Source organism: Chelonoidis abingdonii, chromosome 2, assembly GCF_003597395.2.
Source record: "Chelonoidis abingdonii isolate Lonesome George chromosome 2, CheloAbing_2.0, whole genome shotgun sequence".
Classification (NCBI taxonomy): domain Eukaryota; kingdom Metazoa; phylum Chordata; order Testudines; family Testudinidae; genus Chelonoidis; species Chelonoidis abingdonii.
The window spans coordinates 41,404,369-41,431,547 of record NC_133770.1 but is presented as its reverse complement, the minus strand read 5'-3'; the positions used below and the strand labels follow the sequence as shown (position 1 = coordinate 41,431,547).

Sequence of the window (27,179 nt, the reverse complement as noted above, 5' to 3'; positions counted from 1 at the left end):
CTTCAATCCAAGCCCTTCCCTTTCATGTGTAAAAAAGATTCTGTACTGCCAGGATATCATAGCAGTGGGATGACCTGGGCTCTCTCCCCCACACCGCTTAATGTCCTGCCTGGACAGTCATTAGCCCCGGGGATCTGCCTTCCACTATTTTATCTCACTAACAAAGTCACTGTTTCTATTTCTGCGTTCTTTATAACTTCCATGACACAAATGGGGGGGGAACACTTGCAACGGATAGACCAGGCAAGGGGTTGGGAAGAGGGAAGCAACGGGTGGGTTGTTGAGGGGCACCCCCCCCGTGAATGGATTGTTCAGCTCATCTTTCTTGCAGGATCTGACACGGATCATCTGTGCTCTACTGATACACTGGTTCTCTGTATCTTGCCCATATTCTAGGCAGGACGACTCTATTTTTAGAACCATAAAGGAGGGATTGACTAGGGAATCATTCCAGTTTTGTTTTTGCGCCCCCGCTGATCTCAGCCAGGGGCACCCATGATAGCAGCAGACAGTACAGAGGGACAGATAACCGTCATCTCATTGCCAATTTTACCCAGCAGCAGACGATACAGAACGACTGGTAACCGTCTCTGCTGTCATGCAAAAGCAATGAATGCTGCTGTGTAGCGCTGGAGTATCGCCTCTGTTCGTGGCATCCAGTACACATATGTACTGTAAAAAAAAAAAAGGCTGAACGGGCTCCATGGTTGCCGTGCTATGGTGTCTGCCAGGGCAATCCAGGGAAAAAGGGCGCGAAATTGCTGTCTGCCGTTGCTTTCTTGGAGGAAGGAATGACTGACGACATTTACCCAGAAACCCACGACAATGATTTTTGCCTCATCAGCCACTGGGCTCTCACCAGAATTCTAAGGGCAGGGGGAGACCTGCAGGAACTATGGGATAGCTATGGAATGCTACCCACAGTGCAACGCTCAGGAATCGATGCTAGCCTCGGACATGGATGCACACCGCAAATTAATGTGCTTAGTGGTGGCCACGTGCACTCAACTTTATACATCTGTTTTATAAAACCGGTTCATGTAAAATTGGAATAATCCCGTAGTATAGACGTACTCTGAGTTTCACTCTAAGGGTACGTCTACACTGCACGATTATTTCGAATTAGCTTAAACCGATCTTACAAAACGATCTAATAAAATCGGTTAGCGCGTCCACAGTGGGATCCCGAAATCGATTGTTTGCGTCCATGGTCAAAGCTACCATCGATTTCAGGAGCGGTGCACTGTGGGTAGCTGTTCCTCAGCTATCCATTAGTTCCACTTCCGTGTTGAGAGCACAGTGCCTGATGGGGCAGAAAACATTTCCCCGGGGGGTGCTGGGTACAGCCTCACCCCTCCCTTTGTGAAGGCAGCAGATAACCCTTTGGCGCCTTTTTCGGCGGAGTGCATTGAGCAAACGCCATAGCACAGCAATCTTTCCCTTTTTTTTCACGTGGTGGTGGGAGGGATAAACTGAGGAGCTGTTCCCTGAACACGCCAGACACTGTGTTTGAACCTACAGACATTGGAGCTCAGCCAAGAATGCAAATAATGTTCAGGAGACTGCTGTGGACTGTGGATAGCTGGAGTCCTCAGTACCCCTCCCTCCCTTCATGAGCGTCCATTTGAGTCTCTGGCTTCCCGTTACGCTTGTCACGCAGCGCTGTGTATCCTGGAGTTTTTATTCAAACGGTTTTGGCATTTCGTGTTCTGTAACGGAGCTGGATACAACAGATTTGTCTCCCCACACAGCGATCAGGACCTAGTATCTCCCGTACGGTCTATGCTGGAGCTCTTTTCGATTTCAGACTGCATCGCCAGCCGTACCTGATCAGAGCTCCACGCTGGCAAGCAGGAATGTAATTCAAAAGTTCGCGGGGCTTTCCTGTTTACCTGCCCACTGCATCCGAGTTCAGATTGCTGTCCAGAGCGGTCAGTGCTGCACTCTGGGATGCCGCCCGGAGCCAATAACGTCGATTTCCGTCCACACGAACCCTAATCCGAGTTATCGCTATCGACATTAAGCGCTACTCCTCTCGTTTGGGAGGAGTTCCGAAATCGATTTAAGGAGCTGTTTAACTCGATATTAATGACGACGTCGTGTGAACGGATACAGCGTTAAATCGGTATATCGGCCATTAAACCGATTTAAAGTCGCAGTGTAGACCTGGCCTTAGGGTCAACAATTCTGTGTTCCACTGAACATTGTTGTTGTGCTAATCATGCAGTGTGAAGCTGAAAATTGGGGATGTCTGGGAGAATAGGACCAAGTCCTTGTGTTTGACCTGAAATTCCTTGGGGAGCTAGTGAAACACCTTGGAGTCATGGTCTCTACAGCCTGTGTTGTTGAGTGGTCAGACTGTCATATTCTTGATCAATTTTAACTTTTACAATTTCAGCAATTTCATACTTAGGAATTGAGAATCACAGTAACCAAACCAAGAGCCATGAATGCGTAGATTATTGTGCCTAAATCTGTATCTGTCAGGAAGGGGTGTGATCTTCTTGCCACCATCGATGGAAAAGGGTAATTTTTGTGGCAATGGCTATTTGGGTATTCAGAAACAGTGAGAAATCCAGTTGTACACCAAGGTTGAAGTTTGCTTTAACAATCTGAGGCAATGTTATAGAGATGACTAGTTAGTCAAATACTTCCCTCTTCCAATCAGTGCCACTTCAACCAGATCTCGGGCAGCCATTGGATATTGAGAGATTTCTTTGGATCTGCTATGAAAGTGATGCAATGGAGGATGTCATCTGTGTATTGCTGACAAATAGTAGTGTCATTTTTCTGAATCTCAGTTATCCAAAGCTTCTTGTTATCCTGAATAAGGTCATGCTCATTTGATTTATTGATTTTGAAATTTCTCTCAATTATCTCAGCATTCCCAATGTCCCCCACTCCTTTGGGATAATTGAGATTTCATTGTATGGCTTGTACAGAAATACTGTTTGCAATTGTTTTTAATTCATGGACTGGCTATGTTTAACATCTTTCTTTAATCATTAAAGACCAGATCCTTCCATTCAAATTGGAGAGTACATTCTCCACAAATGGTCTCACTGAAGTCAGTGAGTGCATATGTGGTATAAGGTGCTATTCGACATGAGTAAGAGGATCAGAATCTGGCCCTACGTGAATGTAGGCAAATGTCTGTAAAGACATTTTGTATACCTTCCTCCCCTCTATCCAGAAAAGAGTTTGGTTTCAGTAGAAGCTATATTCAGCATCCATATACGCTGGGTTGGGTTTTGATTGGGGGAAAAAAAAAGAAGCCCACCCCATTTTATTTCTAGGTTTGGTGAACTCTGCAGGTATCTCACCTTGTTTGGGAAGATGCCAATTTGTAATTAATGAAGGGCCAAACCTCAGAAGGATTTCAGTGAATCTCCAGATTACAAACAGGGCTTGTCTGATGGATTTACATTCTATTCCAGTGGCTGATACTACACTAAGTTTCCCCTATCAACGGATAAAAGGGAAAAAAATAAATTAAATGGTGAAGCTAAGGCTGGAAGGCTTGACTAGTAGGTGAACTCTCTTTCTACTATTCTCTTGTTTCATAAAAATGTCTTTCCATTATCAGCAGTGATTTTATATTCATTTCCAGATTACTGATGAAAATGTTCAATAGCTTCATCCTAGTACTGTACTATACTATGTGGAATCCTGTGAGAAACACCCCCATTCAATGATGAGTCACCATAGCAACTACTTTTGGAGATCTGTCAGTTAGCCATTTCTTAATCCACTTAATATATATAGCCAACTGCAAAGATATACCCCTAGGAACAAGGAAGGCAAGGCCATTCCTACAGAACAGGGTACTGTATACCAGAAAGCAGTGACTCTGAAGAGGATTTAGGTGATATAGTGGACAAGCATCTCAACATACTGTGACAGAAAGGGCTAATGTGATCCTTGGATGTGTAAACAGAAGGCGAGGGAGACAAATTTCCTCTGTATACAGCATTGGTGAAGCCAATACTGCCCTACTGTATCCATCCAGTATTGCTGTCCTGATTTTTAAAAGAATGTTGAAAAATATGAGGAGTGCACAAAAGAACAAAAAATAAAAGATGGAAGCCTGGAGAAAATATGGTACATTAAAAGATGCAAAGAGCTCAAACTGTTTAGCTTTTCAAAAAGAAGACTCAGAGATGACTTGATTGCAGTGTATAAGTACTTTTATGGGGAGAAAACACTGAGTGCCAAAAAAGCTCTTTAATCTAGTAAAACAGCATAACAAGAACCGGTGACTGGATGTTGAAACCAGACAAATTCAAATTAGAAATAAGGCACAATTCTTAACAGAGACAGTGATTGATACTTGAAACAAACTACAAAGTAGTGAACTCTCCATCTCTTGATTTTTTCAGCTCAAGACTGGATATCTTTCTGGAAGATATGCTTCAGTCAAACACAAGTTGGGCTCAATACAGGGATAACTGGGTGAAATGTAATGGCCTGTGATAAGCAGGAGGTCAGACTAAATGACTCACTGGTCCTTTCTACATGATCTCTGAAATCTCTCTTTCTTCCCCTCAGCCCCTTTATAGAGAAACATAAAGAGAAGTCATCATATAATTAAAAGACTGTATCATAATGCACAGGCACAAAGGGGTCAATTTAACGTTGTACAAGCAACCTTAATTCTGGGATTTCCTACCTTTGAATGCTTGACTTTCCAACCTTGATAACGTTCTTTTAATATTGTTTGTACATGTGTAATTCACACAATATGTAGATTTGCCTATCCTTATTTTAAAACTCAGTGTAACAGTCTGTGTGTGGTTTATTGGCTCTAAATTAAAATATTAAAACAAAATGGTAATAGAGAGAAAGAGCTAAGCATCTGTAAAAGGCAAAAGGCCATCATAATTACCAGGATGCTAGACCATCCTAGATATCGGGATTATAGACATGCTTTTGGATCTATGTATTCATAGGTCAATGAAATCGCTGCACTAAGCTGATTCTCTCTGTCTCTCAATTGCATTCATATATGGTGAGATTGACAGTGTGCTCTATGGATTCCACAGTTGAGCCTCTAGCCACTTAAAGTGAAGAGATCAGCAACTTTACAGTCATTTGAAAGGGTTACAGTGGCTGGTTTACTTTGGTTAGTTGGTTTTTCAGTGGAAATTTGGTTAAGGATTGTATTTTGAAAAGAATAAAATAACATGATTAAATAGCAATAAAGAAAAAGAAACACAGATTCTCTCTCTCTATTCCCTGCTCCCGTGCCTTCTTCTCCGGTGTGGGAACTGGACTCTCTACTCAGAAATATTTCTTATTCTCACTGGAGCCAAAGAAAACAGGAACAACAGGGGAATGAGTCACACAGGTCAAGTATTGGTATAGAACAATGCAGTTTGGTGATGGACAGTGATGACAGAGCAGCTAACTGTGGGGGCTGCTTATGATCCTTTCTGGTTTGTTTTTTGTGTGTATAATTTGCCTTTTCGGTCCATAAATGTTGATCCTGCAGGTTATGCATTCTGTACACAGCTATAATTGCCCAAGAGCATTTGGATTACCTAAACTGTACTTTCCAGTGCTTTCTGTCATCCTTCAGCATGTTCCCTACATTCTCTGCTTGAAAGCATTCCCAGGTTTCCTTTCTCACAAATTTCTTTTATCTTATTCCCAGATGTGGAAAAGAATGGCAAGGAAACCGTTGCCACATCAAGGTTAATCCTCCCACTACTTCAGTTTCCATTCTCCTTCAAAATGGTAGGTCAGGTGAAAAGACATTAACAACATTCAAGCCATTCTTTTAGTGTTTCCCTGTGCTTATTTCTCTTTCATTGGTCTGACTTTGCAGATATTTGGACTGGCTTGGGCATTGCGTTAGCTTTCCTACTGATCAAAATCACAGTCACTGTGTTGTATTTCCTGTGGAAGAAGAAAGTGCCAAGAACGTAAGTGAAGCCTTTTATTGTGTGCAAAAGCAGACAAAAATGTGCCACAAAGCAATGGCTAACTGCCCAGTTTCTGAGGTTTCAGCTTTTAAATCTCCTCTCAGTCTGTCTTAAATATGCAGCTATAAACATAAAACCTAGGTTTGCACCACAAGCAGACCTTGGTGGACCTCAAACTGGAAACAGTGAAATGCATCTTGATTGCTTAGAGTACCTTAAATCCAATATTGTGTTGTTATCACTGAATTAGAGAGCCCTGGGATCCATAACAGCTCAGAAATGCCCATCTTTTTTAACTTGATGTTTAAAGGGGAGGACATAGGAGACATCTATGGTTTCTCAAAACTTCTAAGGCCAAATTCAATTCTCAGATGCACACCTCCAACGCCCCTGGACGCCAGCAGGCACTGTGTGTACTTCAGAGAGCAGTTTTCCCCTAAATGTTTTCTAAAATGTTTGCAAAAAATTAAAGAATTTTCAAAGCATCTCCCTCCATGTGAAAATTAGTTTACATGGAATAGAAACATTTAACAATAAAATAATAAAAAAGATTAGTGCAGAAAGACTGAATAGACAAATAAGAATCCAAACAAAATTTGTGGAACTACTAAACTGTGTACTCTTCTCTTTCACCATTCACACTTTTATCACTTCCCTCATTCTCTTCTCCACCCTCCATGCCCACACTCATATAGATTGTGAGGTCATCAGAGCCGGGGGCCTATCTATCATGTGCCTCGTGTGCTGTTGGCTGTGCAAATAAAAGCAGTCTCTCTGCTAACATGCCAAAATATAAAATAACTCCACCATAATTATCAAAGGAGAAAGGAAAAACATTGCAAGAATGGCTGGAATAAAGAAGTGCTGTTTCTATAATGCTGCTACATAGGTTCTCTTTAACCAGTGGTTCATTTTCTCATAATCTTTGAAAAATACCCCTCAGACTCACAGATCACTTGGGGTTACCTTAGCAACACTCTCTGCCTTTTCTGTTCCTCTTCTCTCAACCCTTCTTTCCATTCCTATAGTCCAGTCTTTCCTTCTCTCTCTCTCTCTTTGCATTTTCTGGATTTCTTGTTCTCTCTCTCTTTCTTTCTACTGCTAGTTGTCTGTCCTCTCTATGGTGTCAGTTCTCCTAATCTTTCTTTCTGCCCATCTCCCCCCGTTTTCATCCTCTTTAATGCCAGTTCCTCCCCCCCCCCGCCCCTCCAGCACACAACTAGCTACCAGGATCTCTCTTTATTGTCAACTCCTATTGCTTTTCTGCCTTGTCCACATCAATTTTGTATTGTCAGACTCTCTTCACCCTCAGGTTCTCTTCTCCAGGCTTCATCTTCAAAAGCCACTGCATCTCCTTCATGCTCCTACTTTACTGCAGACCTTTTTCTCTTCACGGCTGTCCATCTCTCCCAACATCACTGCTAAACAGTGCAAACCTATGAACTGAGGCTATTGCTGAGGAGACCCCACTAATCAACATTCCACCATAACTAATGCAGCATATCTTGTTCATCAGAAAAACAGCTACAGGGAACAGAAGCAGGCCTATTACCCTTAGACAGCTGCTGGATTAAGGGTTATGACTCACATGATGAGACCTGTTGGATTAAACTGTATCTTTCTTTCTTCTCCCAACGGACAAAAGCAGCCAGCCTCATGGCTTGTCAGCTGTGTATATCACTGCCACAATGACATTCCAATATGGCAATGACTACAAGGCTCTCAGTTAGGGTTTTGGGCAACTTTTGTAGAGAGAGAAACCCCAAACCTAGAAGAAACCTGACAGGTTCCCACATTCCTGCTTGTGATCCAGAGGTGAAGTGCTGAGGCTCAGTGCAAGGCTGCCAGCCATGATCCTTTCTCCGTGGCAGATGCCCTTCCTGACAGAATGGAAGCAAGGCACTAAGATGCCTTCCAGTTCATTGCAGTTGTCAACCCAAACTTGATTTTTTTTTCCTTTCCGGGATAAAAGTTAAACAATTACTAGAAAATCCTTTTTCAAGCTGCTCAGCTGTGTTTATTTGTGCGGTCTACTGCACTGCCAGTGTCCCTAGGTCTTCTGATTCTTTTTATTATCCACCCTTTGCCTGGTCCACCAGAGACAGTGTTAGCGTACCTTGGGAGATGATGTTCCTGTCAGTCCCAGTGAGCACAGAACTCCAAACCTTCTGGGATTTGTCAGCAGCATCACTAATAGGCAGGGAACAGAGAGTAAACAGACTCAGAAATTCTGGGGAAATGGGTTAGAGGAGATGGAGGCTGTTCTTTTGGACAGGAGGAGAGAGGAGGTATGGTCTTCTGGTCAAAGCACAAGACTGGGAATGAACAGGCATGTAGCTCTTCTCCCTAAGCTGTTTTATCAGCCTATGAAAGCACTCCAAATGCCACCTTTGTTTGTATAGGAACTATTTCCACCACCACTGCATTTTCCTGGAGAGGACATTCTATGCCATAGTAAGAAGATCTTGGTTTATTCTTGCCTTTTTTCAGAAATTATATTTCTGATGGCTGTTACACTTAGGATAGAGAATACAAGGTAACTGGAGGAGAGAAAACCAGGAGATCACTCAGTCTTAGAGTTGAGCATGACCAAGATGAGAGATGCAAAAGCCTTTAAAAAATACAAAAAATAACTGAGAAGAAAATGAAGTACAGAACTAGGCAGCCAAGACAGTATATTAGCAGCCTAATCAAGCAAGAAGCCCAGAGGTACAGTAATTCTAAACCAGTCACCATAACTGTCTTTTGAGTCTACCCAGATTGCACCCTGACATACATTTCCTCTGCAGAATGGAATGACTACACTATATTTTCAAGCCTAAATTGTGTGTAAAAAGCTTTGTAAATATTTTAGGAATGAAGACCTTTTGTTATATTTACAGTCTGAAACATCTATAAAGTATGTGTTCAAGAGAGTAGTGTAATTAGAATTGACTTGTCTGTCCTTTAGCTGTTTTGTTTGTTTGTTTTGTTTTTCTTTTTTGTTATGAGTGTGGTAAAATTCAATTGAGGGCACACTCTTCTTATAACAGACTGTTGTGTTCTGGCTAAAACTGACAATGTTTGGTTTTGCAGTCAAGATTAAGATACAGAATTCTGAGTTGTCACATCAAAACCAATTAAATCCAAATACATTGATTTTTCCATTAAAAAAGCATTATGCAACTCAACGATCTCTTTAAACACTGACAAGTGTTTCTGTGATCAATGCAACTTTCTCCTATCTCTGATAAGTGTGCGATGCTATTTGTGGTGAGTGGAATCTGTACAAAAGGAACAGCTGCTGCTCCATCATGGAAATGAGTTTAGCAAAAGCATCACCCATGTGATCTGCTCTGCAACCCAAGATGATTAATTCTTTCCTTTCCTTTTTGTGGTTGCTCTGGTTATGCTAGAAAACTCAATTCTATCTGAGCTGTTTTACCCATACATTTGGTTTAGTTTGTTTATCCTAAAAATCCAACCACTTGGCATTTTTCCCCCTAATTGATCCCTTCTTTTTCCAGTTTTGTTAATCTGAGATTTATTGACTTTTCACATGCAAAGTATTCTACGTGGCTGCGTTTTATAAGCTTGACCTATGGACTGATTATTTTGGACTATGATATTTGTGAGTGATAAGTTGGTTTAACCTTTACTGTTGAGAGCTGACAAGATAAGTAACTTAATTGCCATTGTGAGACCTTGTGATGGACGTAGAGCTCATGGCTGCAGTCATGAGCTATCGTTTCCAGTGCAAGTAATGTCAAGTAACAGCAAGTATTACAGGCATGAGATTAACTCAAGTCACTGCTATATATTTAGTAAAATTGACTGCTCAAGAAGTTTAATATTAGGGTGTAAACTGATGACCAGCTGGCATCAGGAAGAATTTTCATCTTCTGTGTAATACTGCAGTTCTATGCCTCTCTCTGCAGCATCCACATTAGTAATAGGATGCTGGAGTGAACAAACTGCTATCTGTTCTAGCATGACAATTTTTATATTCCTAATTAGCCAAAGGCATAATACACCATGTTCACATTCAGAGATATGAGTCCAAATTTGCAAAGTAACATCAGTTTGGCATCCATTTTTGCCAACACAACTTTGTGCAAGCAAGCATCTTGTAATACAGTTGATGGATTCAAGCACCTGCACACACAGGTGACAGGTTTTACAAATAAAAATCCACTCTGTCCACTTTTAAGTAATCTCAAAATAAAAGCTGATGGGTTTTAAGTATAACTACAGGTTGTTTACTGGGAAGGTGATTTTAAAAATCCATTCATTTCAATATTACAAGTTGCCAGCTAAGACTATGGGCAAGATTTGTTTTTAAATCAATGGGAGTTAGGCACCTAAATCCCTTAAAAAATCTGGTCAAACGTAATTACCTATTACATATTTGGCCCGGCGCTCCAGCCAGAGGCATGAGGCTTGCCACGCTCTGGCTGGAGCTCCAGCTGGGGCCACGGGACTTACAGCAATTTATGACCCAGTCAGTATTCATTAGTGTATCACTAGAGTTTTAGCAGCAAAATAATGATATAAAGAAAGTGATTTCATCCCACATACTGCTCCCAATATAGCACTTTTAATAAGGCACATGCAGCGTTATGTTCTTGTGATATTTACTTACCCTGCCTACTAGCTTTGTTGTTTGAAAGTCTGGCAACAGTACTCCAATGTGTTTTCATCATACCTCAAAAAAATCATAAGCAGTTTGATTAGGAAGTTGAAAATCTGCTTGTTTATGGATAAAAGATTGACTGATTAACAATTGGCACTTACCAAGAGTGAGCGAGCTGCAGGGGCCTGCTTGGCTAGTCATGTCCTGCTGAAAGGCAAGGCATATAATTCCAACTAGAAGTCAGAGAGTAAAGGGAATGAGGGCAATTTGCAAGAGCAGGTTCTTTCAGCGCAAACCAGAACTTTACTCCTGCCCATATTTCCTTTATACCCCTTCTTGTCTTCCTCTGCCCATAACTCTGTTATGCTCTCCACCCCCAAAAATTCCCTCTATCTCTTTCAACCATTCCTGACTTTGTGTCTTCTTGCAAGTTAGCCCTTATTCTTGGAACAGCATCCTAATTAAAGTGCATCAGGCTCTCCTCCATTAAAATAATCTCTTTTGTATAACATTCAGGTCTAAGACCACATGCCACTCTCTTCCTTACTGTGCTGTCTTTGGGCCAGGCCTGCTTGTGCCATTAAAGTGTAAGCTTTTAAAGGCCATATCTACACTTACCTGGGATTGACGCTGCTGCGATCGATGCAGCGGTGGTTGATTTAATGGGTCTAGTGAAGATCAGCTAAATCAACCGCAGAGCTCTCTCTGGTCAGCTCTGGTACTCCACTGGAACAAGAGGAGTAAAGTAAGTCAGTGGGAGAGCGTCTTCCATTGACACAGCATGGTGTAGACACCACAGTAAATCAACCTAAGCTACATCAACTCCAGCTACATTATTCACTTAACTGGAGTACCGTAACTTAGGTCAATTTACCCCGATAGTGTAGACAAGACTTGAGTCCATAACTTACCTGTTTGGCCCCGTTTTACCTATTGTATAGATCCAAATATCCTTACATTACACTTTGTAAATCATGCTGTATAAGTCCTTGGATATGCAACAGTAAATTTATTTTTAGCAGAAGCAAGTTAAACAATTCTATTTTTACTGTCTTTTCAAAAACTGCTAGTTTACAGACCCAGAACAAAACGCATCAGACCAGTTTATCTCCTGTGTAATTCCATTGACTTCAGTGGAGTTATATCAGGAAAGAATTTTGCCCTTTATTTTTTTTGGCTCAGCTTTAACCAGTTTTATTATTTGAGAGTCTATGTCTTTTTAAGGAACCTGGAGGAAATACATAATACTGCATTCACTAACCCATTGTACGACGATCATAGCTCACCTGGGGAAGTAAAGGTAAGTAGCAATAGCCAGTTGTACACTTACAGAAGTAGAAAGTACAATGCTACAGTGTTGTTCAAACATGCTGCCCAGGGAAACAAATGAATGTTTTTAAATAAAGATAATAAGTCTTACAAAACTACTACTTTGCCACTGGCTGTCCAGGTACAATTTCTGCTGCACTGTATTTTCAGCATACTAATAGACCCATTTGAAGGCAATATAGTGTTAGGAATGTCTTTGTGGTTGCAGCTAATATTCTTTGGCTGATGAATCTGAATAACACCTGTTTTGGTTAGAATATTTAGTCAGATATTTAGATCAAATGTCCATTAACTGGGCCTCCCTCTCTCCTCATGCTTCTGAAAATAAAGAGCATTTTAAAGGCATAGAGGGCTAGCTAAACTACAGCACTTAGCTACATACACACCACCACTGGATTTAGTGAAAACTATGGTATACACTCTAATCTTTTAAACACATTGCAGTGTGCATTGCTATAAAATATTATAGTAGACAAAAAGACTGCAGACTATATCATTATTGGGACTGCTTTATCTAATCTTATTAGCTGAACATAACTGAGTTTACTTTATTAATAAAACATTGCTAATTAAATTATACATCTAACAGCTTCATACAGTTGTAAAGATTCAGGAAGAAAAGATTCAAGTATCAAACTATATAGTGGGCCAAAAATTCTGCCATGAGTTCAGCCCCCTTAACTGAATGCATCTCAGTTATATAGCTGTGGAATTATGGTTTATTTTTTAATTTAGAAATAATTCATATGAAGAACATTATCCATATGCCTTGGAAATGAAAGGTGTAAATTAAATCTTAAAGTATCTTCCCTACTTCATTTTGAGACTACTCTTATCAGAGCTATAAGAATTAGGCTGGTTTTGCTATGGCAAATAAAATGTCTCTTATCCTTTCTTCAGTAAGTAATATCAGATTCCACCAAAGTATTAAACAGGAGTAACGATGACATGCCATTTACTTTCTGTAAAAAGTTCCGTACATCTGATTTTGGAAACATTAAATCAGATTCATTCACTTGCAGGTTTGGGTTTGTAAGACCATGTTGGAAACATTTCCTTTACAATCATGTCCATTTTACTAGGACACTTCTATTTTAGTTAATATAGATTCTTGACAGGCTTCATTTAATAGCAAGTTGAAAAACAGAAGTGTGGTGTCAGAAGAGATATTTTCATACTGGATGAAAGATCCCTGGCACTGTGATTGAAATCCAGTGCTCCCCTGGATTTTCTCTTTTCTTTAAGAATGGAATGATATGTGCTTCCTATAATTTTTCTGCAAAAGCCAAAACAAAGGTTATGCTATTTTCCCAGAGCTTAAAGAACATTACGTTTGAGTGATTCATATCTCCAATCAGAAAATATAGTCAAACAGTAAAAGTCTCACTAATCTTCAGATGAAAACAATTAAGTACCTAACAAACTCAGTTTAACGGACCTTCCTGACAGTCTCAGCCTAGATCTACCATTGCCAAATTTTTGCCCATATAATTGTATAATTTGTTGTTTATCTTTAATTTTTTTTCTCAATTGTATCATTTGATGGCAATATTTCTGGTGTGTGTCTCTGTAATGTCACTTCTCTTGAATATAGTTGCTCTGAAGCTAATATATCTCTTTTGTAGACCCCTAAGTGTATTGCCTCACCTGTTGTTCAAATCAGTGTTTCCCCATGGCAAATGCAGCAGGAGGTATGTATCAATAATTTTCTTTTCAAAATGCCATGTTCATTCCTGTGATGGGTATTTCAAACCTCTCTCAAATTATTGCATTATTGACAAACTACTTCTCTACTTTGCCTTGTTTCTGCTTGCATTTGTTAAATATTACCGAAAAGATTCCATAGATAAGCATATTTAGGCACAGTACTAAATATGAAGATGACTTTACTACAAAGTGTTTGTTTTTAACTAAGTTATTGATTGAAACAACCTTGTATGGAGTTTAATTTGAAATTCTGAATTAAGTTGCAAATCCTAAATTAAATGTTTTTCAAATCCCTTTATTATTAGGGTTTCCTCTCTAAAAGGACTAAGACATCTACTCAATTTGAAACATTTCATTATACCAAATACAGTAAATGCAAACAGACTGCTCTTCTGGGTGTACTGTGTTCAACTCATAATTAAGAAAATTTCAAGACAAATAATTATGTTATCAAATTGTACTGAGAGGTGCCAACCTTAAATTGAGGCTTTAGCTTCTCTGTTTTACAAAATGAAAATTCACTGTCATGGTTCTAAGTGCTACTAGCCATTCCATTGCTTGCTTATAATAATCTCTTAGAAGAGTCTTAGATAATCTGTTAAATAGGATTCCATCTTTCCTTATTATATATAGCAGTATTAGGAGGTGCCATCAATGTAATATTAAAGGAAGGGCTGGGAACTTACTGAAATTCATAGATATTCCACCATCCACAACTTTTAGCAGCAATGCAACCCAGGTACTGCTGCAGCTACTGCTATGAACTTCATTAAGTTGCTTAATGTAGCATGGCATTTCACAGTCATGCAGCAGTTTAACCCTTATCAGTAAGGTAGTTGCTCTAGAAACAGTCAGGGATGACAAAAGACCTTCCCTGGAAAGTAACTTTATATCCTTGTCCATAAGTCAATGTCTATAGTGCTTTAAACACCACTCCAGGGATGAGCAATCAGTTACTTAACCAAAGCACTCCTATAATAACGAGGCAGCAAAAATGTACTCAATGGGCTAAATCATCATCATCATTATTCATTTTTATTACAGTAACACCTAGAGACCCAAATCAGAACTGGGGCCCCATTGTTCTAGGGACTGTACAATCACACAGTAAGATAACCCCTGCTCAAAAATGCTTGTTTATAGTCTACACAGACAAGACAGACACAGGTGGGAAACAGAGATATAGAGAGATGAACTGACTAGCCCAAGGCCACCCAGCAAGCAGTTACTTCAGAAGAAGAATGCTCATTTACACCAGCTGAGAATCTGGGCCAAAATGTTTGGGATTCTTGGCTTAGTTTGAAAATAAGAATGGTCTCTGGGGCAAATGTTATTTGGATATCCTAATATCTACTGCCATTTTTGTGCCTATTTCCATACAGCACTTACTGCTGAAATAACATTTTTATGTCTTTCTTCCAGCATGCTTTCAGTAAAGATACAAGTGCCCCTTCCTTTGCCAGTCATCTTTATGGCAATGCAACAGAAAACATGGAGAACCTGTACAATTTCTTCAAAGTAGATGTACAATAGAATTGATACTGTGTGCAATTTTTTCCTTTGTCTGATGATTTTGTTTCTAAAATCTAGTGGAAAGTATGTTATTAAGATACTGCATTGGTAATTTGAATGAATATGAAATAATTCCTCAATTAAAAATAATTGTTCTAAACATAGCACTACTGTGAAAATAGCATCTATGAAAGTTTAAACCTATGTGATATTTCTCTTGGTACAAAAATAGACTGGTAACTGTAACTACAAATTCACTGCACATTTGAACAATTGAAATTCCAGTATATTACTAAAAAGAAGTTTCACTTAATCCAAACCATTTCCTTGGGTGTTTTGAGTTCCAATTTTACTGCTATTATTGAGAAAAGATGACTCCTTTCTGTGATTTTGAACCATAAGGGCACTTAAATAGTTATTTTAGTGTTCCAAAGATAAAAAGTAGGAGAGCTAATGCACCATCCAAACAAGCAGACCAGGCTATAGCAAAGTGATTATAATAAATGTCTTAGTCTTGGGTCTGAATACCAGCTCTGCAAGTCAGAGGTCTGACACACTGTGTTGTATACTTGACTTCACAAAGACATAAAAATTAACATTGAAAACCATTATGTGATAGGGCAAGGCCAGATGGCTATAGTAAAGTAGTGGGAGACAGATATATTAGCCACAGGCTAAACAAATCCCTGTTACCAAGATAAGCAAATTGCAGCTACTCCAGGTCAGTTAAGACACCTGGGGCCAATCAAGATCTTTCCAGAAGGCACGGAAGACAGCTAGGTTAATTGGGACACCTGAAGCCAATCAGGGGCTAGCTGAAACTAGTTAAAAGCATCCTAGTTAGCCAGGTGTGTGTGTCAGGAGCTGTGCTGTTGGTGAAACTGAGTAGTATGAACTATATTAGGCATAAGGAAGGTGACCCTAAGGTAAGGGTGAAGTAGATATAGAGGAGATGGGGGCTGCTGTGAGGAAGTGGCCCAGGGAATTGTATGTGTCCTGCTTCCAAAAGATCTTCTACTATAGCTGATACTATTACTATCATTGGGCGAGGGCCTGGGTTCCCTCTCCTGCTATTAATCACTGAGACTGAGAGACAAGAGACTGTGCAAGGGAAAGTAGCTTTTCACCTTCCTTGCTGGTTTTTGATGAAAATGGTGTAAAAGGCTGTGACCTTTGCTTCTAGGGAGAGAAGAGCTATATGGAGTGTTACAGTGAGTCTCTGAGGCTAGCAAAATCTACCAGAAAGTGTGAGACCTGTGGTGATAAGGATAGAGTTTTGTCACAATACCTATGCAAATGTCCTTCTGCTCCACTTTTCTCTACAAGCTACCTAATGTTTTTAGGTTGGTGGTTGATAGAAGCAGAGACTAAGATCCACCAACAAACCAGCTTACTTGCTGAATAGGTTGTTTCCTACCAGAACTAAGAACTATGGCTTCCTAACCTTAGTGGAATTCTGAATGATGAGTGGGATTTTAGAGGGGGATAGTGGATTGCTTTCTAATTCTGAATATAATGTGATGCAAGGAAACGATTTTGAGATGTCTATAGTTCAAGTAACTTTGCAATACATCTTCCTCCACAGAGTCCCATAGGCTCATATAGTTGACAAACTTTTTATTTTGCCCTTAAAGAAATATCCTGCAGGGAAAGGGCAAAGTACTTTCTGGGACCATTACCATATTACACTGCAATTTTCTGGTAACAGCTTTCTCTTCTTGATTCAATGTTGAAGTATTGAAAGAATAAATATGGAAGTAATTTGTTTTACTACCCTGGCAAGCCTAGTGCATTGAGAATTGAGGCTTGATCCTGCAAGGTGCTGAGTAATATCAACTCCTGCACTCACTGGGATTTCAATTAAGTTCACAAGAGTTGATTGCCTTCAGCATTATCAAGAGGCTCAAAACTTACAAGAGTGAGTCCTTGTAGTAGAATTCTCATTTATTCTGCCATAGCCTGACTCTTATTCCAAAATTGTGCTAACACTGGGAGATCCTGAAGTGTTGTATGTTGTAGCCCTTCATTCTCTAAACATGCTGGCACACTTTGCAGTTCTATTAAAACTTATAGTGATGGGAAAATGTTACAACTAACAAATCATAGTTTTACCCAGTCCCTCTTACTGAACAAACTCAACCACTTTATTACATAACAAAACTAATCAGTTGTTATCCTTAAGAGGCATATAGATGCAAACAACTATATTGGAGCTACTAAATGAACTCTTGACTAGCATTTGTTTTCAACAGCTGTTTCCTGACACCTGAAATGAGAGGTCATTCCTCCAGGTTATCTGTACACCACAGTGGGACTTTTACCTTAATTATCATCTGATCTAAATGTAAAATCTGATGACTCTTGCACTTCCTTTCAAAATACTTTTTCCCTTTCATCTCTTCCCAACCCTCAATTATTTTTCACTACCCATATTGCACCAGGAACAAAAGATTCAATTATATCTGCTAAATAGTAACTGCCTTGTGCTTGAGAGCTGAGGAGCAGCAGGCAGACTACTGTATTCAAGACAGTGTTGTTTCCATCAGTGTGGTTGGGACTTTGCAGCAAGCTGCCTGTAAAGTCTCTTAGAGCCAAAGAGAATTCACATTTTCATTTTCCCTTGCCACAATTTTCATATTATTAAAAAAAATATCTAAAACTAGTGCCAGAAAGAAAATAAATATTGTTAAATCTTTGCAGTTGGGTATTTCTCTACTGAATACCAGCCCTTGACTAAATACACTATATAAGCTCCTAGTCATACTCTCAGTGCTGCTGAGCATTATAAATGAGGGTTGTTTGCTGGGAAGTTGTTAGTTGACAATATCCTGGAGACTTTGTCTTAGTCTAATGTATGTACACACCTGAACAGGAATATCAGACAACAAAAGTAACATGCAGCACAAATCTTTAGGCAAAGCTCTGGTCTAGTTTGCAGCCAGACTGATAGTTTCTGTGCTTATCTCATAGCTATCCAGATATCCAAAACCCTGCCTCAACAAAGAGCCAAATTCTGGTCTCAGTTATACTAGTGTAATTCTAGTGCAGGGGTCAGCAACCTTTCAGAAGTATGTTCAGAGTCTTCATTTATTCACTTTAAGGTTTTGTGTGCCAGTAATACATTCTAATGTTTTTAGAAGGTCTTTTTTTATAAGTCTGTAATATAGAACTAAACTATATTGTTGTATGTAAAGTAAATAAGGTGTTTAAAATGTTCGAGAAGCTTCGTTTAAAATGCAGAAGCTCTCCCACCCCCGAGGCAGTGGCGGACTGGGGCAGTGTGAGTCGCAACTGAAATCAGCTGGTGCTGCACTGTATTTGGCCTACATGTGGCCATATACAGGTTGACCTAGGTCCATGTTTAGAAGTCAAACTACAGTGTAAATCATATTGAAAAACTTCGCACTAGAACTACTCAAGGATTTTACACCTCGTGTAAAAGATCGATCTACATAGAGATATAAGACTCTCTCATCTCTCCTCTGGACCCCATGGTTCACCTGACTTTGTGCAAAACAAGTTAAGTCCAAAGTCATGCATGTAAGTGAGGCTAGACATGTAACATTGCAAAAATTGCATCTTTTAAATCTCTGGTTTCTTGTCCAGTAGTGAGGCTTCATATCTGTGTTTTATCAGAGGGAAGACTATTTAAAGATATTAGCAGTTTACTTCACCATATAGAGCATTCTGCTCACCAAATGTAAACTGTTTCTGTGCACAGATATTTTTTAAATTTGCAACTTATTTGTTAAAGGTCCATAGCAGCTGGCGTGGGCACGCGCATGATGCACAGAGGCTGGAGAGTCTATCACCGACATGCGACCTCAGCTGTGAGTGTACACCACCCTGACAAGGCAAGGACCAGGCCTGTCCAGAACACCCCAGGCTGCCCTCTATGCCAGGTGCACCATTTTGGTGTAAGCAGGCTCAGCAGGCAGGATCCAGATGAGGAGGGGGTTAGTGTGTGTGTGGGGGGGGGCATCAGCTGTGGGTTGAGAGAGTTCTGTGTGCAGGGCATCTGGCGTGGGGTGGCTCAGTGGGGGATCCCGGTGTGGAGGAGGGGGGAATCTGGTTGCAAGGGGCTGTTGAGGCATTCTGGGTGCATGGTAATGACTCATTCAGGGGTCCAGGTGCAGTTTGTTGGGGTCTTGGGGTGGGGTGCTCTGGTGTGTGGGTATAGAGCTTGTGGAAGGGTGTCTGTGTGGGGGCTTCAGTGGAAGTGTCCGATGCTGGTGTGGGGATCCAGGTGCAGTGGTTGAGGTCAGTAGGGTGAGGTGAGGGATGGGTTGTCAGGTGTGGTCGTAGGTGCCGAGTGGGACTTGTTTGGAGGAGGGTTCAGAGACAGAAGGGTCTGGGTATAGAGGGGGGATTGGATGCAGGTGGTTGAGGTCAGACTGCGGGGAGGGATCGGGAGCTCCCTGTAAGATGCGACCCTCCCCCACAGCTTGGAGGAGTGATGATGCAGAAAGCATGGGCGGGGGGAAGAGAGCTTTCTGGCCTCTGGCGCTGTAGGAACGCATCGGAATTGGTTGGCGGTGAACAGCCCTGCGATGGCCACTTGCGAGTGGAAAGAGGAAGTGACTGTCTTTTCATTCCAGCCCAGGACTAGCAGGGTTAGCACAGTGCAGGGTAGGGAAGCCATCAGTCGGATAGGTGTTCTTCCCGTGGCGCCCCGACAGTATTTAGTTTTCTGGCGCATTCTAGATTGTGTACCCGAAAAAAACACCTTCTTAGGAGGTTGCATGACTGGTTTTGTTGGCCTTCCCTTTGCTTCTGTCAGTGCCTTTGTTCCCCCCCCACCTTCCTGTGGGGAAGCAAACTGAGGGTGGGCATAATTCTACACATGCACAGGTGGTCAGAATTATATCTCCCAAAGAGTTAGATCTCATGTGGTTTAAGGTATAATTGCTGCCTGCCATGAAATAACCTGTGAAGTTGGGGGGGGGGGGGAGGTTAAAATATGTACAGAGGGGAACTTTTATGCTCTAATCTGGAAAGTAAAACTGAACCATTTATTTCTCTTAGTGTGGTGGTTAATTCATGTGACAAACTCTCCTACACTGGCATATATAGGGGGTAATGAAGTATAAAATGCAGGGAAGGCACAAAGAGGAGTGTGGTAACCTATGGCATGCTATTTTTCCCCCCCACCCTCCACCACCACTCCACCATCACCACCTTGCCACTGGCAGCTCCTCTACAGCAGTCCCACCTTCTTGAAATTACATGCAACTGGCTGGAAAGGTGGTTGAGCTTGGCCACTTTATGTGCCATGTTCCCATAGCAGCCCACTACTGCTCAGATGGCAAATTGCCAACTAAGTTAATCGCACTTGTTTCAGCTTTAATTTGTCCATTGTAGCTATAACCACCCTCAAAGGCCATAGGCTACATGGAATAGATTTAGGTACCTGTAAACTTAAACACCTAAATCCCAGATTCAGGCCCCAATGGGATTCACAAAACTACAGCTTCAGCTTCCCCTAAGCCCTGTAAGTGCTTAAACTTGCTCAGTGCCTCCATTTTTGCAGTAAAATACTCCAGGCACATGTGTTTCTTCTTCTGGGTGTGTGTGCTGCAGCCCAAGCCCAGAGCAATGCACACACTTGGGAAATACAGACATTCCTCCACCTAAACTGCAGGGTCCAATCCAGCAGGCATGCCTAGATCTCACCTACTGGATCAGCCCCTCTAGGCATGCATGCACAAGATGGCCTAGAGAGGGAGGATGAAGAGGATCTCCCTTGTAACTTTTAGCCCACTGGCTAGGGTACTCAGGATGTGGGAAACCCCCAGTTCACGTCCTCCCTCCATCTCGGGGAGAAGGGATAAGAAGAAGGATCTTCTATACTTCAAGTGGGAGTCTCCTGTATACCAGCTTGTCCTTCTTCTCTCCTCCCTGGCTTCTTGCTAAAATGGCGTAAGTGCTGAATGCCTAGAAAGGGTTACAGTTGAGAATCCAAGGCAGAGGGAGTTATGGGGATTAATACAGGCCCCTTGGCTTGGCATCTCCCATTGACTAGCTTAGTCAAGGAGCCACCTAGCCTGCTGGCTTTTGAAAAGCCCATTCTAAGGTGCCTCTCTCCCCCTAATCATTGTACAGAGAGCCTAGGGGCTAAACTTAGGCATTTGTGAATCCCAGTGATTTTTCTAGGCACCCAAAAGTGACAACAGGAAAGTAGTCTACAGCCTCAGTGGGGGAGCAAGCAATAACATGGCACTTGAGCCAGCTATGCTAGTTGATAGGTTGGGAGCTTGGAAACATGCCAAATGGACAATGGTTAAGCATGGTTGGCCATGATCTGTGGGGATTGTTTGCAGATATGTAGGCTCTTTGTTAGTGCAGGCCAACCCCTGTAGGCCTCCCACCACTAGACCCAGCCCAAGGAAAGGGGTGATATATATATTTTTACATTTCCTTAGTCCATTGAATGTTTAAATGCAATGTTGAACACTTTTACACAAGCAGATACTTGCAAATCAAGGGCCAGATTACATGTCATTTCAGAGCTTCTCAGATGTAACGGTCAGTCAAACTCAGAAAATTGTCTAGGCAGCAAAACTAAGACTGCCAAAGAGGTCAATCAGCTTAGGGGAAAGGTTTTTCTACCTTCCTACTCAAAGCGTGATTGCGTGAGGGTAGTCAGTGGTGCACGCCATACGCAGGGACATGAATTAAAAAGAAAAACCTTAAGACAAGTTATCTCTGGGAATTCTTTAATCTTATGAGTAATTATATCAGTTCCAGACTAAAGACTTTGGATTATTCAGCCCAGTGTTTAGCATGCAGCTATGGAGACTGTACACATATAAAACACACAAGAAATGAAAAGCGATAGTGGTTTGATATTTGTTGCATTTTTCCAAGTGTTTGGGACATTGAACTAATCAGTTTAAAGAGTATTTTAAAGCAGTTATACCAACTCTTCTTTTAAACGACCTATCTTTTTTTGTTTGTTTGTTTGAGCTCTAAATTTGAATCTTGATCCTTGAAATCTCTATTTTTTTCCTTCTCTGGATCATGTGGGTTATTTCTGTGGCAAGCTTTTATGATGTATGTGCCAGATGAAGTCTTAGCCAATATTATTATTATTTTTTTGATACCAAAAGATAAAAATACAATGGACTGAGCAGTAAAGCATAATCGTCTAGACACACACATTAAGGGCCTCAAACATTAATAGTCTATTTGGCATTCATAGCAACAGCTTAACAAGAAGTGGACACTAATAAGTGCTACATTACAATTAGTCTCCAATGAAATGAGTATTACACTTGCATTAGTATCTAAAGTACCCACCATGATGCACATCAAGTGTTGTCAGGGAATTAATTATGTTACAATGAATGTAGCCCCTTTTTGAAGTATGTAGCAAATCATTAATCATGGAATAAATAAACTCAAGGAGGTAGGTAGTGCTCTTAGAATTACATAGCACCCTCAGTCTGTGCGGAACTCCTAGTGATACCGAGCAAATCAAGAGCATTAAGGAAAAGAGCCGTATCTGTTTCAGTACCAGAAACTGAAAATCCATGATAAATAAGGCCCTACTTCACTTGCAATATTGCAGATTCCACAACATGAGGCTTCCATTGCAGTTTTGAAAGAGGATGCCCCCACTCCCATCCCTGGGCTGCCAACAGCGGGTGCCTACCTTCAAATTTTTTTTTTAATTGCAGCTTACATATAAATCTTGACACTGAAACAAAAAATTTCCTTTAGGTCAAAGGAAATGTGTTTGTTTTGACTCAAAGTTTTTTTAACTAATCAAATCTGGAAAGTCTTTTTGGGATCAACCTGAATTTTTTGCCAGAGCTTCCAGGAAACTGAGAAGTCTTAATTGCACAGCTCTAACTGTAGGCGTGCCAAAGTTCCTAGGCCTCTTTGTCTTTTGGGTTTTGGTGTGAAATAAAGAGACAAAGATGCTGTATGATACAGTGAGTTGCTGCAGCATCTCTAGTAGGAATGACAGGTATGTTGGAGGAAGAGAATTTATATTTTGGGAGGAGGGGAGGTCTTATCAAACACACTGCATATAAAAAAAGTAATGTGATAAGTAAAGCAAGCATAAGACAGTCAGGAATCTTGTTATCAACTTTGTATTTACAAAATTGAATGGCACAGCTGTTTTCTCTGTGAAAGCTGTGACATGGATTTAAATCTGAAACAAAACAGCATTTGTGACTGCATCCTTGACCCAGGATTATACAGTGGTTTATTGGCATTAACATTTTGCTGGAAGTTACAATAAAGAGGAGAGACTTCATTTGACTCTAGAAAGTAAATCTGCCATGTTATCTTCAGCTCCTTTGAGGTGTAGGGAAAATCTGAGAGAGGCCTCGTCTACATTACGCGTTTAAATCGATTTAAAGAGCGTTAAATTGATTTAACACTGTACCCGTCCACACTACAACGCCCTTTATATCGATATAAAGGGCTCTTTAAATCGATTTCTGTACTCTACCCCGACGAGAGGAGTAGCGCTAAATTCGATATTAACATATCTTGAATTATCGTGTTAGTGTTGTGATTGGAAACGACATATAATGGCCTCCGGGGGGAATCCCAACAGTGCACTCAACAGACCGCTCTCGGACACTAATCTGAACTCGATGTCAGCGGGCAGGTAAACGGTAAAAGCCTCCGCGAACTTTTGAATATACATTCTGTTTGCCCAGTGTGCGAGCTCTGATCAGCACCGGGTGGCCGATGCAGTCTCAAATTCCAAAAGAGCTTCCAGCAAGTGGACCGTCGTATCGGGAGATACTAGAGTCTGAATCGCTGGTCAGGGGAGGACAAATTCTGTTGTATCAGAGTTCCGTTACAGAACAGACGAATGCCAAGCTATTTGAATTAAAAAAATCTCCAGGAATACACAGCGCTGGTGATCAAGCATAACGGTGAAGCCAGAGACTATGGATGCTCTCGGATGGAGGGGGTACTGAGGAATCTCCAGCTATCCCAACAGTCCACAGCAGTCTCTGAAAAGTATTTGCATTCTTGGTGAGCTTCCTGTCCTGTAGTTCAAGACACAGTGTCTGGTGTGGTTCGGGGAAGTCCTCGTTCCCCCCCACCATCCACACGTGATAAGATAAGGAAAGAAATCATTTCTTGCACTTCTTTCATACCTTATGTGTACTGAATGCTGCTGGTAGAACGCGATGCCGCTGCAGCAGTCGAAGAGCAGTATTGCTCAATCTCCCCCTCCCGGTTGGTAGATGGTAACAATTGACCTGATGTCCGTCGTCGCAATCTAGCCCGTGACGTGTCCTGGCTGGTCCTCAGTGAGCTGGCCGGGGGCAGCCTGGAAAATGGGAATGACTTCCCAGTTACTCCAGTAGATGGGAAGAATGCTGGTCAATGTCCTTCATCATAGGCAATGGGGGCTGAGCTACATCAAGCCCCCTCCCCTTTCCTGTGTAAAAGAAATGATTCCGTCCTGTCTGGACGTCCCCAGGAGGCTGCCTCCGCTCATTTTTAATTCTCACTAACCATCTCTGTTTCTTTATTCCTGCATTCCTTTATAACTTCAGCACACAAATGGAGGGGGACAACTTGCTCACGGTAGTGACAGGAGGTGGTGTGTATTGTGTAGGAAGCAACGGTTTCAGGTTGCAGGGGCACCCCCTGTGATACTGACCTGGATGCAGCTGTGCTTTTGATTTACAGCGGTCCTCTAATACATCTTGCCCTTATTCTAGGCAGATTGACTCTATTTTAAAAACCATAGGGAGGGATTGACCAGTCCCTAAGTGAGTCCAATCCCCAATTTCTTTTGCGTTGCGCCTCCACGATTTACCAGGGGGCATCATTTCGCAGACGGACAGTTAAGAGGAGGTAGATGATAATCCGTTCATCTTCATTGCAGTTTTCTCTGGCAGTAAGACGGTACAGAACAACCATAACATCTCTACTATCATTGCAAAAGCAAGGAATGCTGCTGTGTAGCGCTGGAGTACGCCTCTCTCTCTCCGCGGACATCCCAGTACACATACGGTGCCGGAAAAAAAAAAAGCTGAACGGGCTCCATGGTTGCCGTGCTATGGCGTCTGCCAGGGCAATCCAGGGAAAAACGGCGCAAAAGGATTGTCAGCTGATGTTTTCCCGGAGGAAGGAATGACTGACGACATTTACCCAGAAGCACCCGCGACAATAATGATTCAATCCAGAATTCCAAGGGGCGGGGGAGACTGCGGGAACTATAAGATAGCTATGGAAGAGCTACCCACAATGCAACTCTTCAGAAATCGACATTAGCCTCGGACCATGGACGCACAACGCCGAATTACTGTGCCTAGTGTGGCCGCATGAAATCGAATTTATAATATCAGTTTTATAAAACCGATTTTAGCTAATTTGATATTATCCCGTAGTGTAGACGTGGCCAGAGACAGCTAGTCTCCCCTTCCTAAGCTTCCACCTTACTGTTCTCCTTCCCCTCCCCCGGGGAGGGAGTTTGTCACAGTGCAGTATTTCAGATCAAGTCTAGGTTTTTGCTCGCTAAATGGCCTTAGGGATCCACTTTCTATTCTAGGCAAATAAATTATGCAGTCTAAGTTGAAGATTTTCTATATATGAAAGTCAGGAAGTTAAGAGATGAGATCCTCACAGAAACCCTAACTTTGGTCCCTGTTGCCAGGCCATTACAAGGGCAGTATCACCCAAGGATCTGTGCAATATATGTTATCACTTAGGGCTTGATCCAACACCCATTGAAATTGATGGAAAGCTACCCACTCACTTAAATGGGCATTTTATCAAGCCCACAGTGTCCAACACATTCAGTTGACTGATGCCTGTGCACATAAAAAAGAGATTTGTAGGTACACATCTAAGCCACCAACAATCCTTGCAGGTTGCAGCAATATTAGTGCTGCTTGCTAGACTGTGGAATAGAAGCGGTGGCAAGAGGATAGAGAAGCTACATTAGGCCTTTCAAGTCTTATTTCATATAGGATCCAATGAAGTCTAGCACCAAGGTATACCTTTTCTGAGTTCTGTGCATAGAAAATCTCAGCCTTAATGTTGCATGGATGATGCTTTCAGACCCCATTAGAGGCCACTGAAGCCTTGTCTGATTCTAGGTAAAACTCCACTAATAAAAGCAAGGCTGAGAGTGGAAAATGAGCCTGCAGAATCTTACAGAACCAGTGGTTTTGGGAATCCTGATTAAAAAGGTCAGATAAGAAGCATAGTCATTAGTCAAACTGAGCTTTCTCCCCATGGTCATTTCATTATGTTATGTGTTTGCTTGGTGTTCAGTCATGTCAGTGGTGGGGGGGGGGGGGGGGAACCCCAACCCTTTCATTTGCATACCCAGATGGTCAGGGAAATCTGGGTATAGTTTTTAGGAGTGTTAGCCACCTAGCCAATGTTGCAGATGAAAGTGGTGTCACATACAGCTGCAATGATTGTAGCTCATTAATTTGAGGAGGATCACATGAACCCTATACACATGGGTGAGAACTTGTTTAAGAAGAGGGGCAATTCTTCACCATGCACAGGAGGGGATATTAGTCACCTCACTGTTGGTTAGAGTCTTATTGGTGACTACAGAGGTCCTCACTCCCATGGGTGAGCACATCAGGTAGCCCATAATCTGGTTTGTCTTCTGAACTGACAGATGCAAATCATGTGAGTGCACTCGCTCTACCTTGTGGGGTGTAGAATGATTGTGAATGCAAAATTGTGGGTGCAACTGCAGAGACTGAATTGTGCTGATTTTAAATAAAAACAGGTCTATAATTTAAAAATCAAGAGAACATCTGTGTGAAAATACAATGCCTGCAGTGCTATCAAGGTTATAAAGACATGACTGACTTATGTAGCATAAAAACAGGTAAGTTAAATTTCCTAGTGGCACTTTTCACTAACAGCCAAATTTCTCTCAAAACACTTGAGAATTCATCCCAAATGAAGTTGTTCTACTGCTCTTCTCTCATGTTTCTAACCTTTCTCTTGAATGTGCTGCAGGTTTCCTAACATACTCAGTCTCAGAATGTGGTGTGCAAGATGTCAACAAGTGAATATTTATATTGCTGAATTTCTTTAAATATGAAATAACTATAGAGCTGCAGTGCATCACTGGGATGCAT

The 27,179-nt window shown here is 41.4% G+C and overlaps 1 protein-coding gene across 1 annotated transcript in view; it reads left to right on the top strand.

The window, feature by feature from the left end:
* Positions 1 to 15,105, top strand: part of MALRD1 (MAM and LDL receptor class A domain containing 1) — a 435,870-nt gene extending 420,765 nt beyond the window's left edge. The window contains 5 exon segments of the mRNA XM_075061940.1: positions 5,654 to 5,736; positions 5,828 to 5,924; positions 11,761 to 11,836; positions 13,491 to 13,556; positions 14,995 to 15,105. Coding sequence (XP_074918041.1) covers positions 5,654 to 5,736; positions 5,828 to 5,924; positions 11,761 to 11,836; positions 13,491 to 13,556; positions 14,995 to 15,105 — 433 coding nt within the window.
* Positions 15,106 to 27,179: the final 12,074 nt, after the last annotated feature.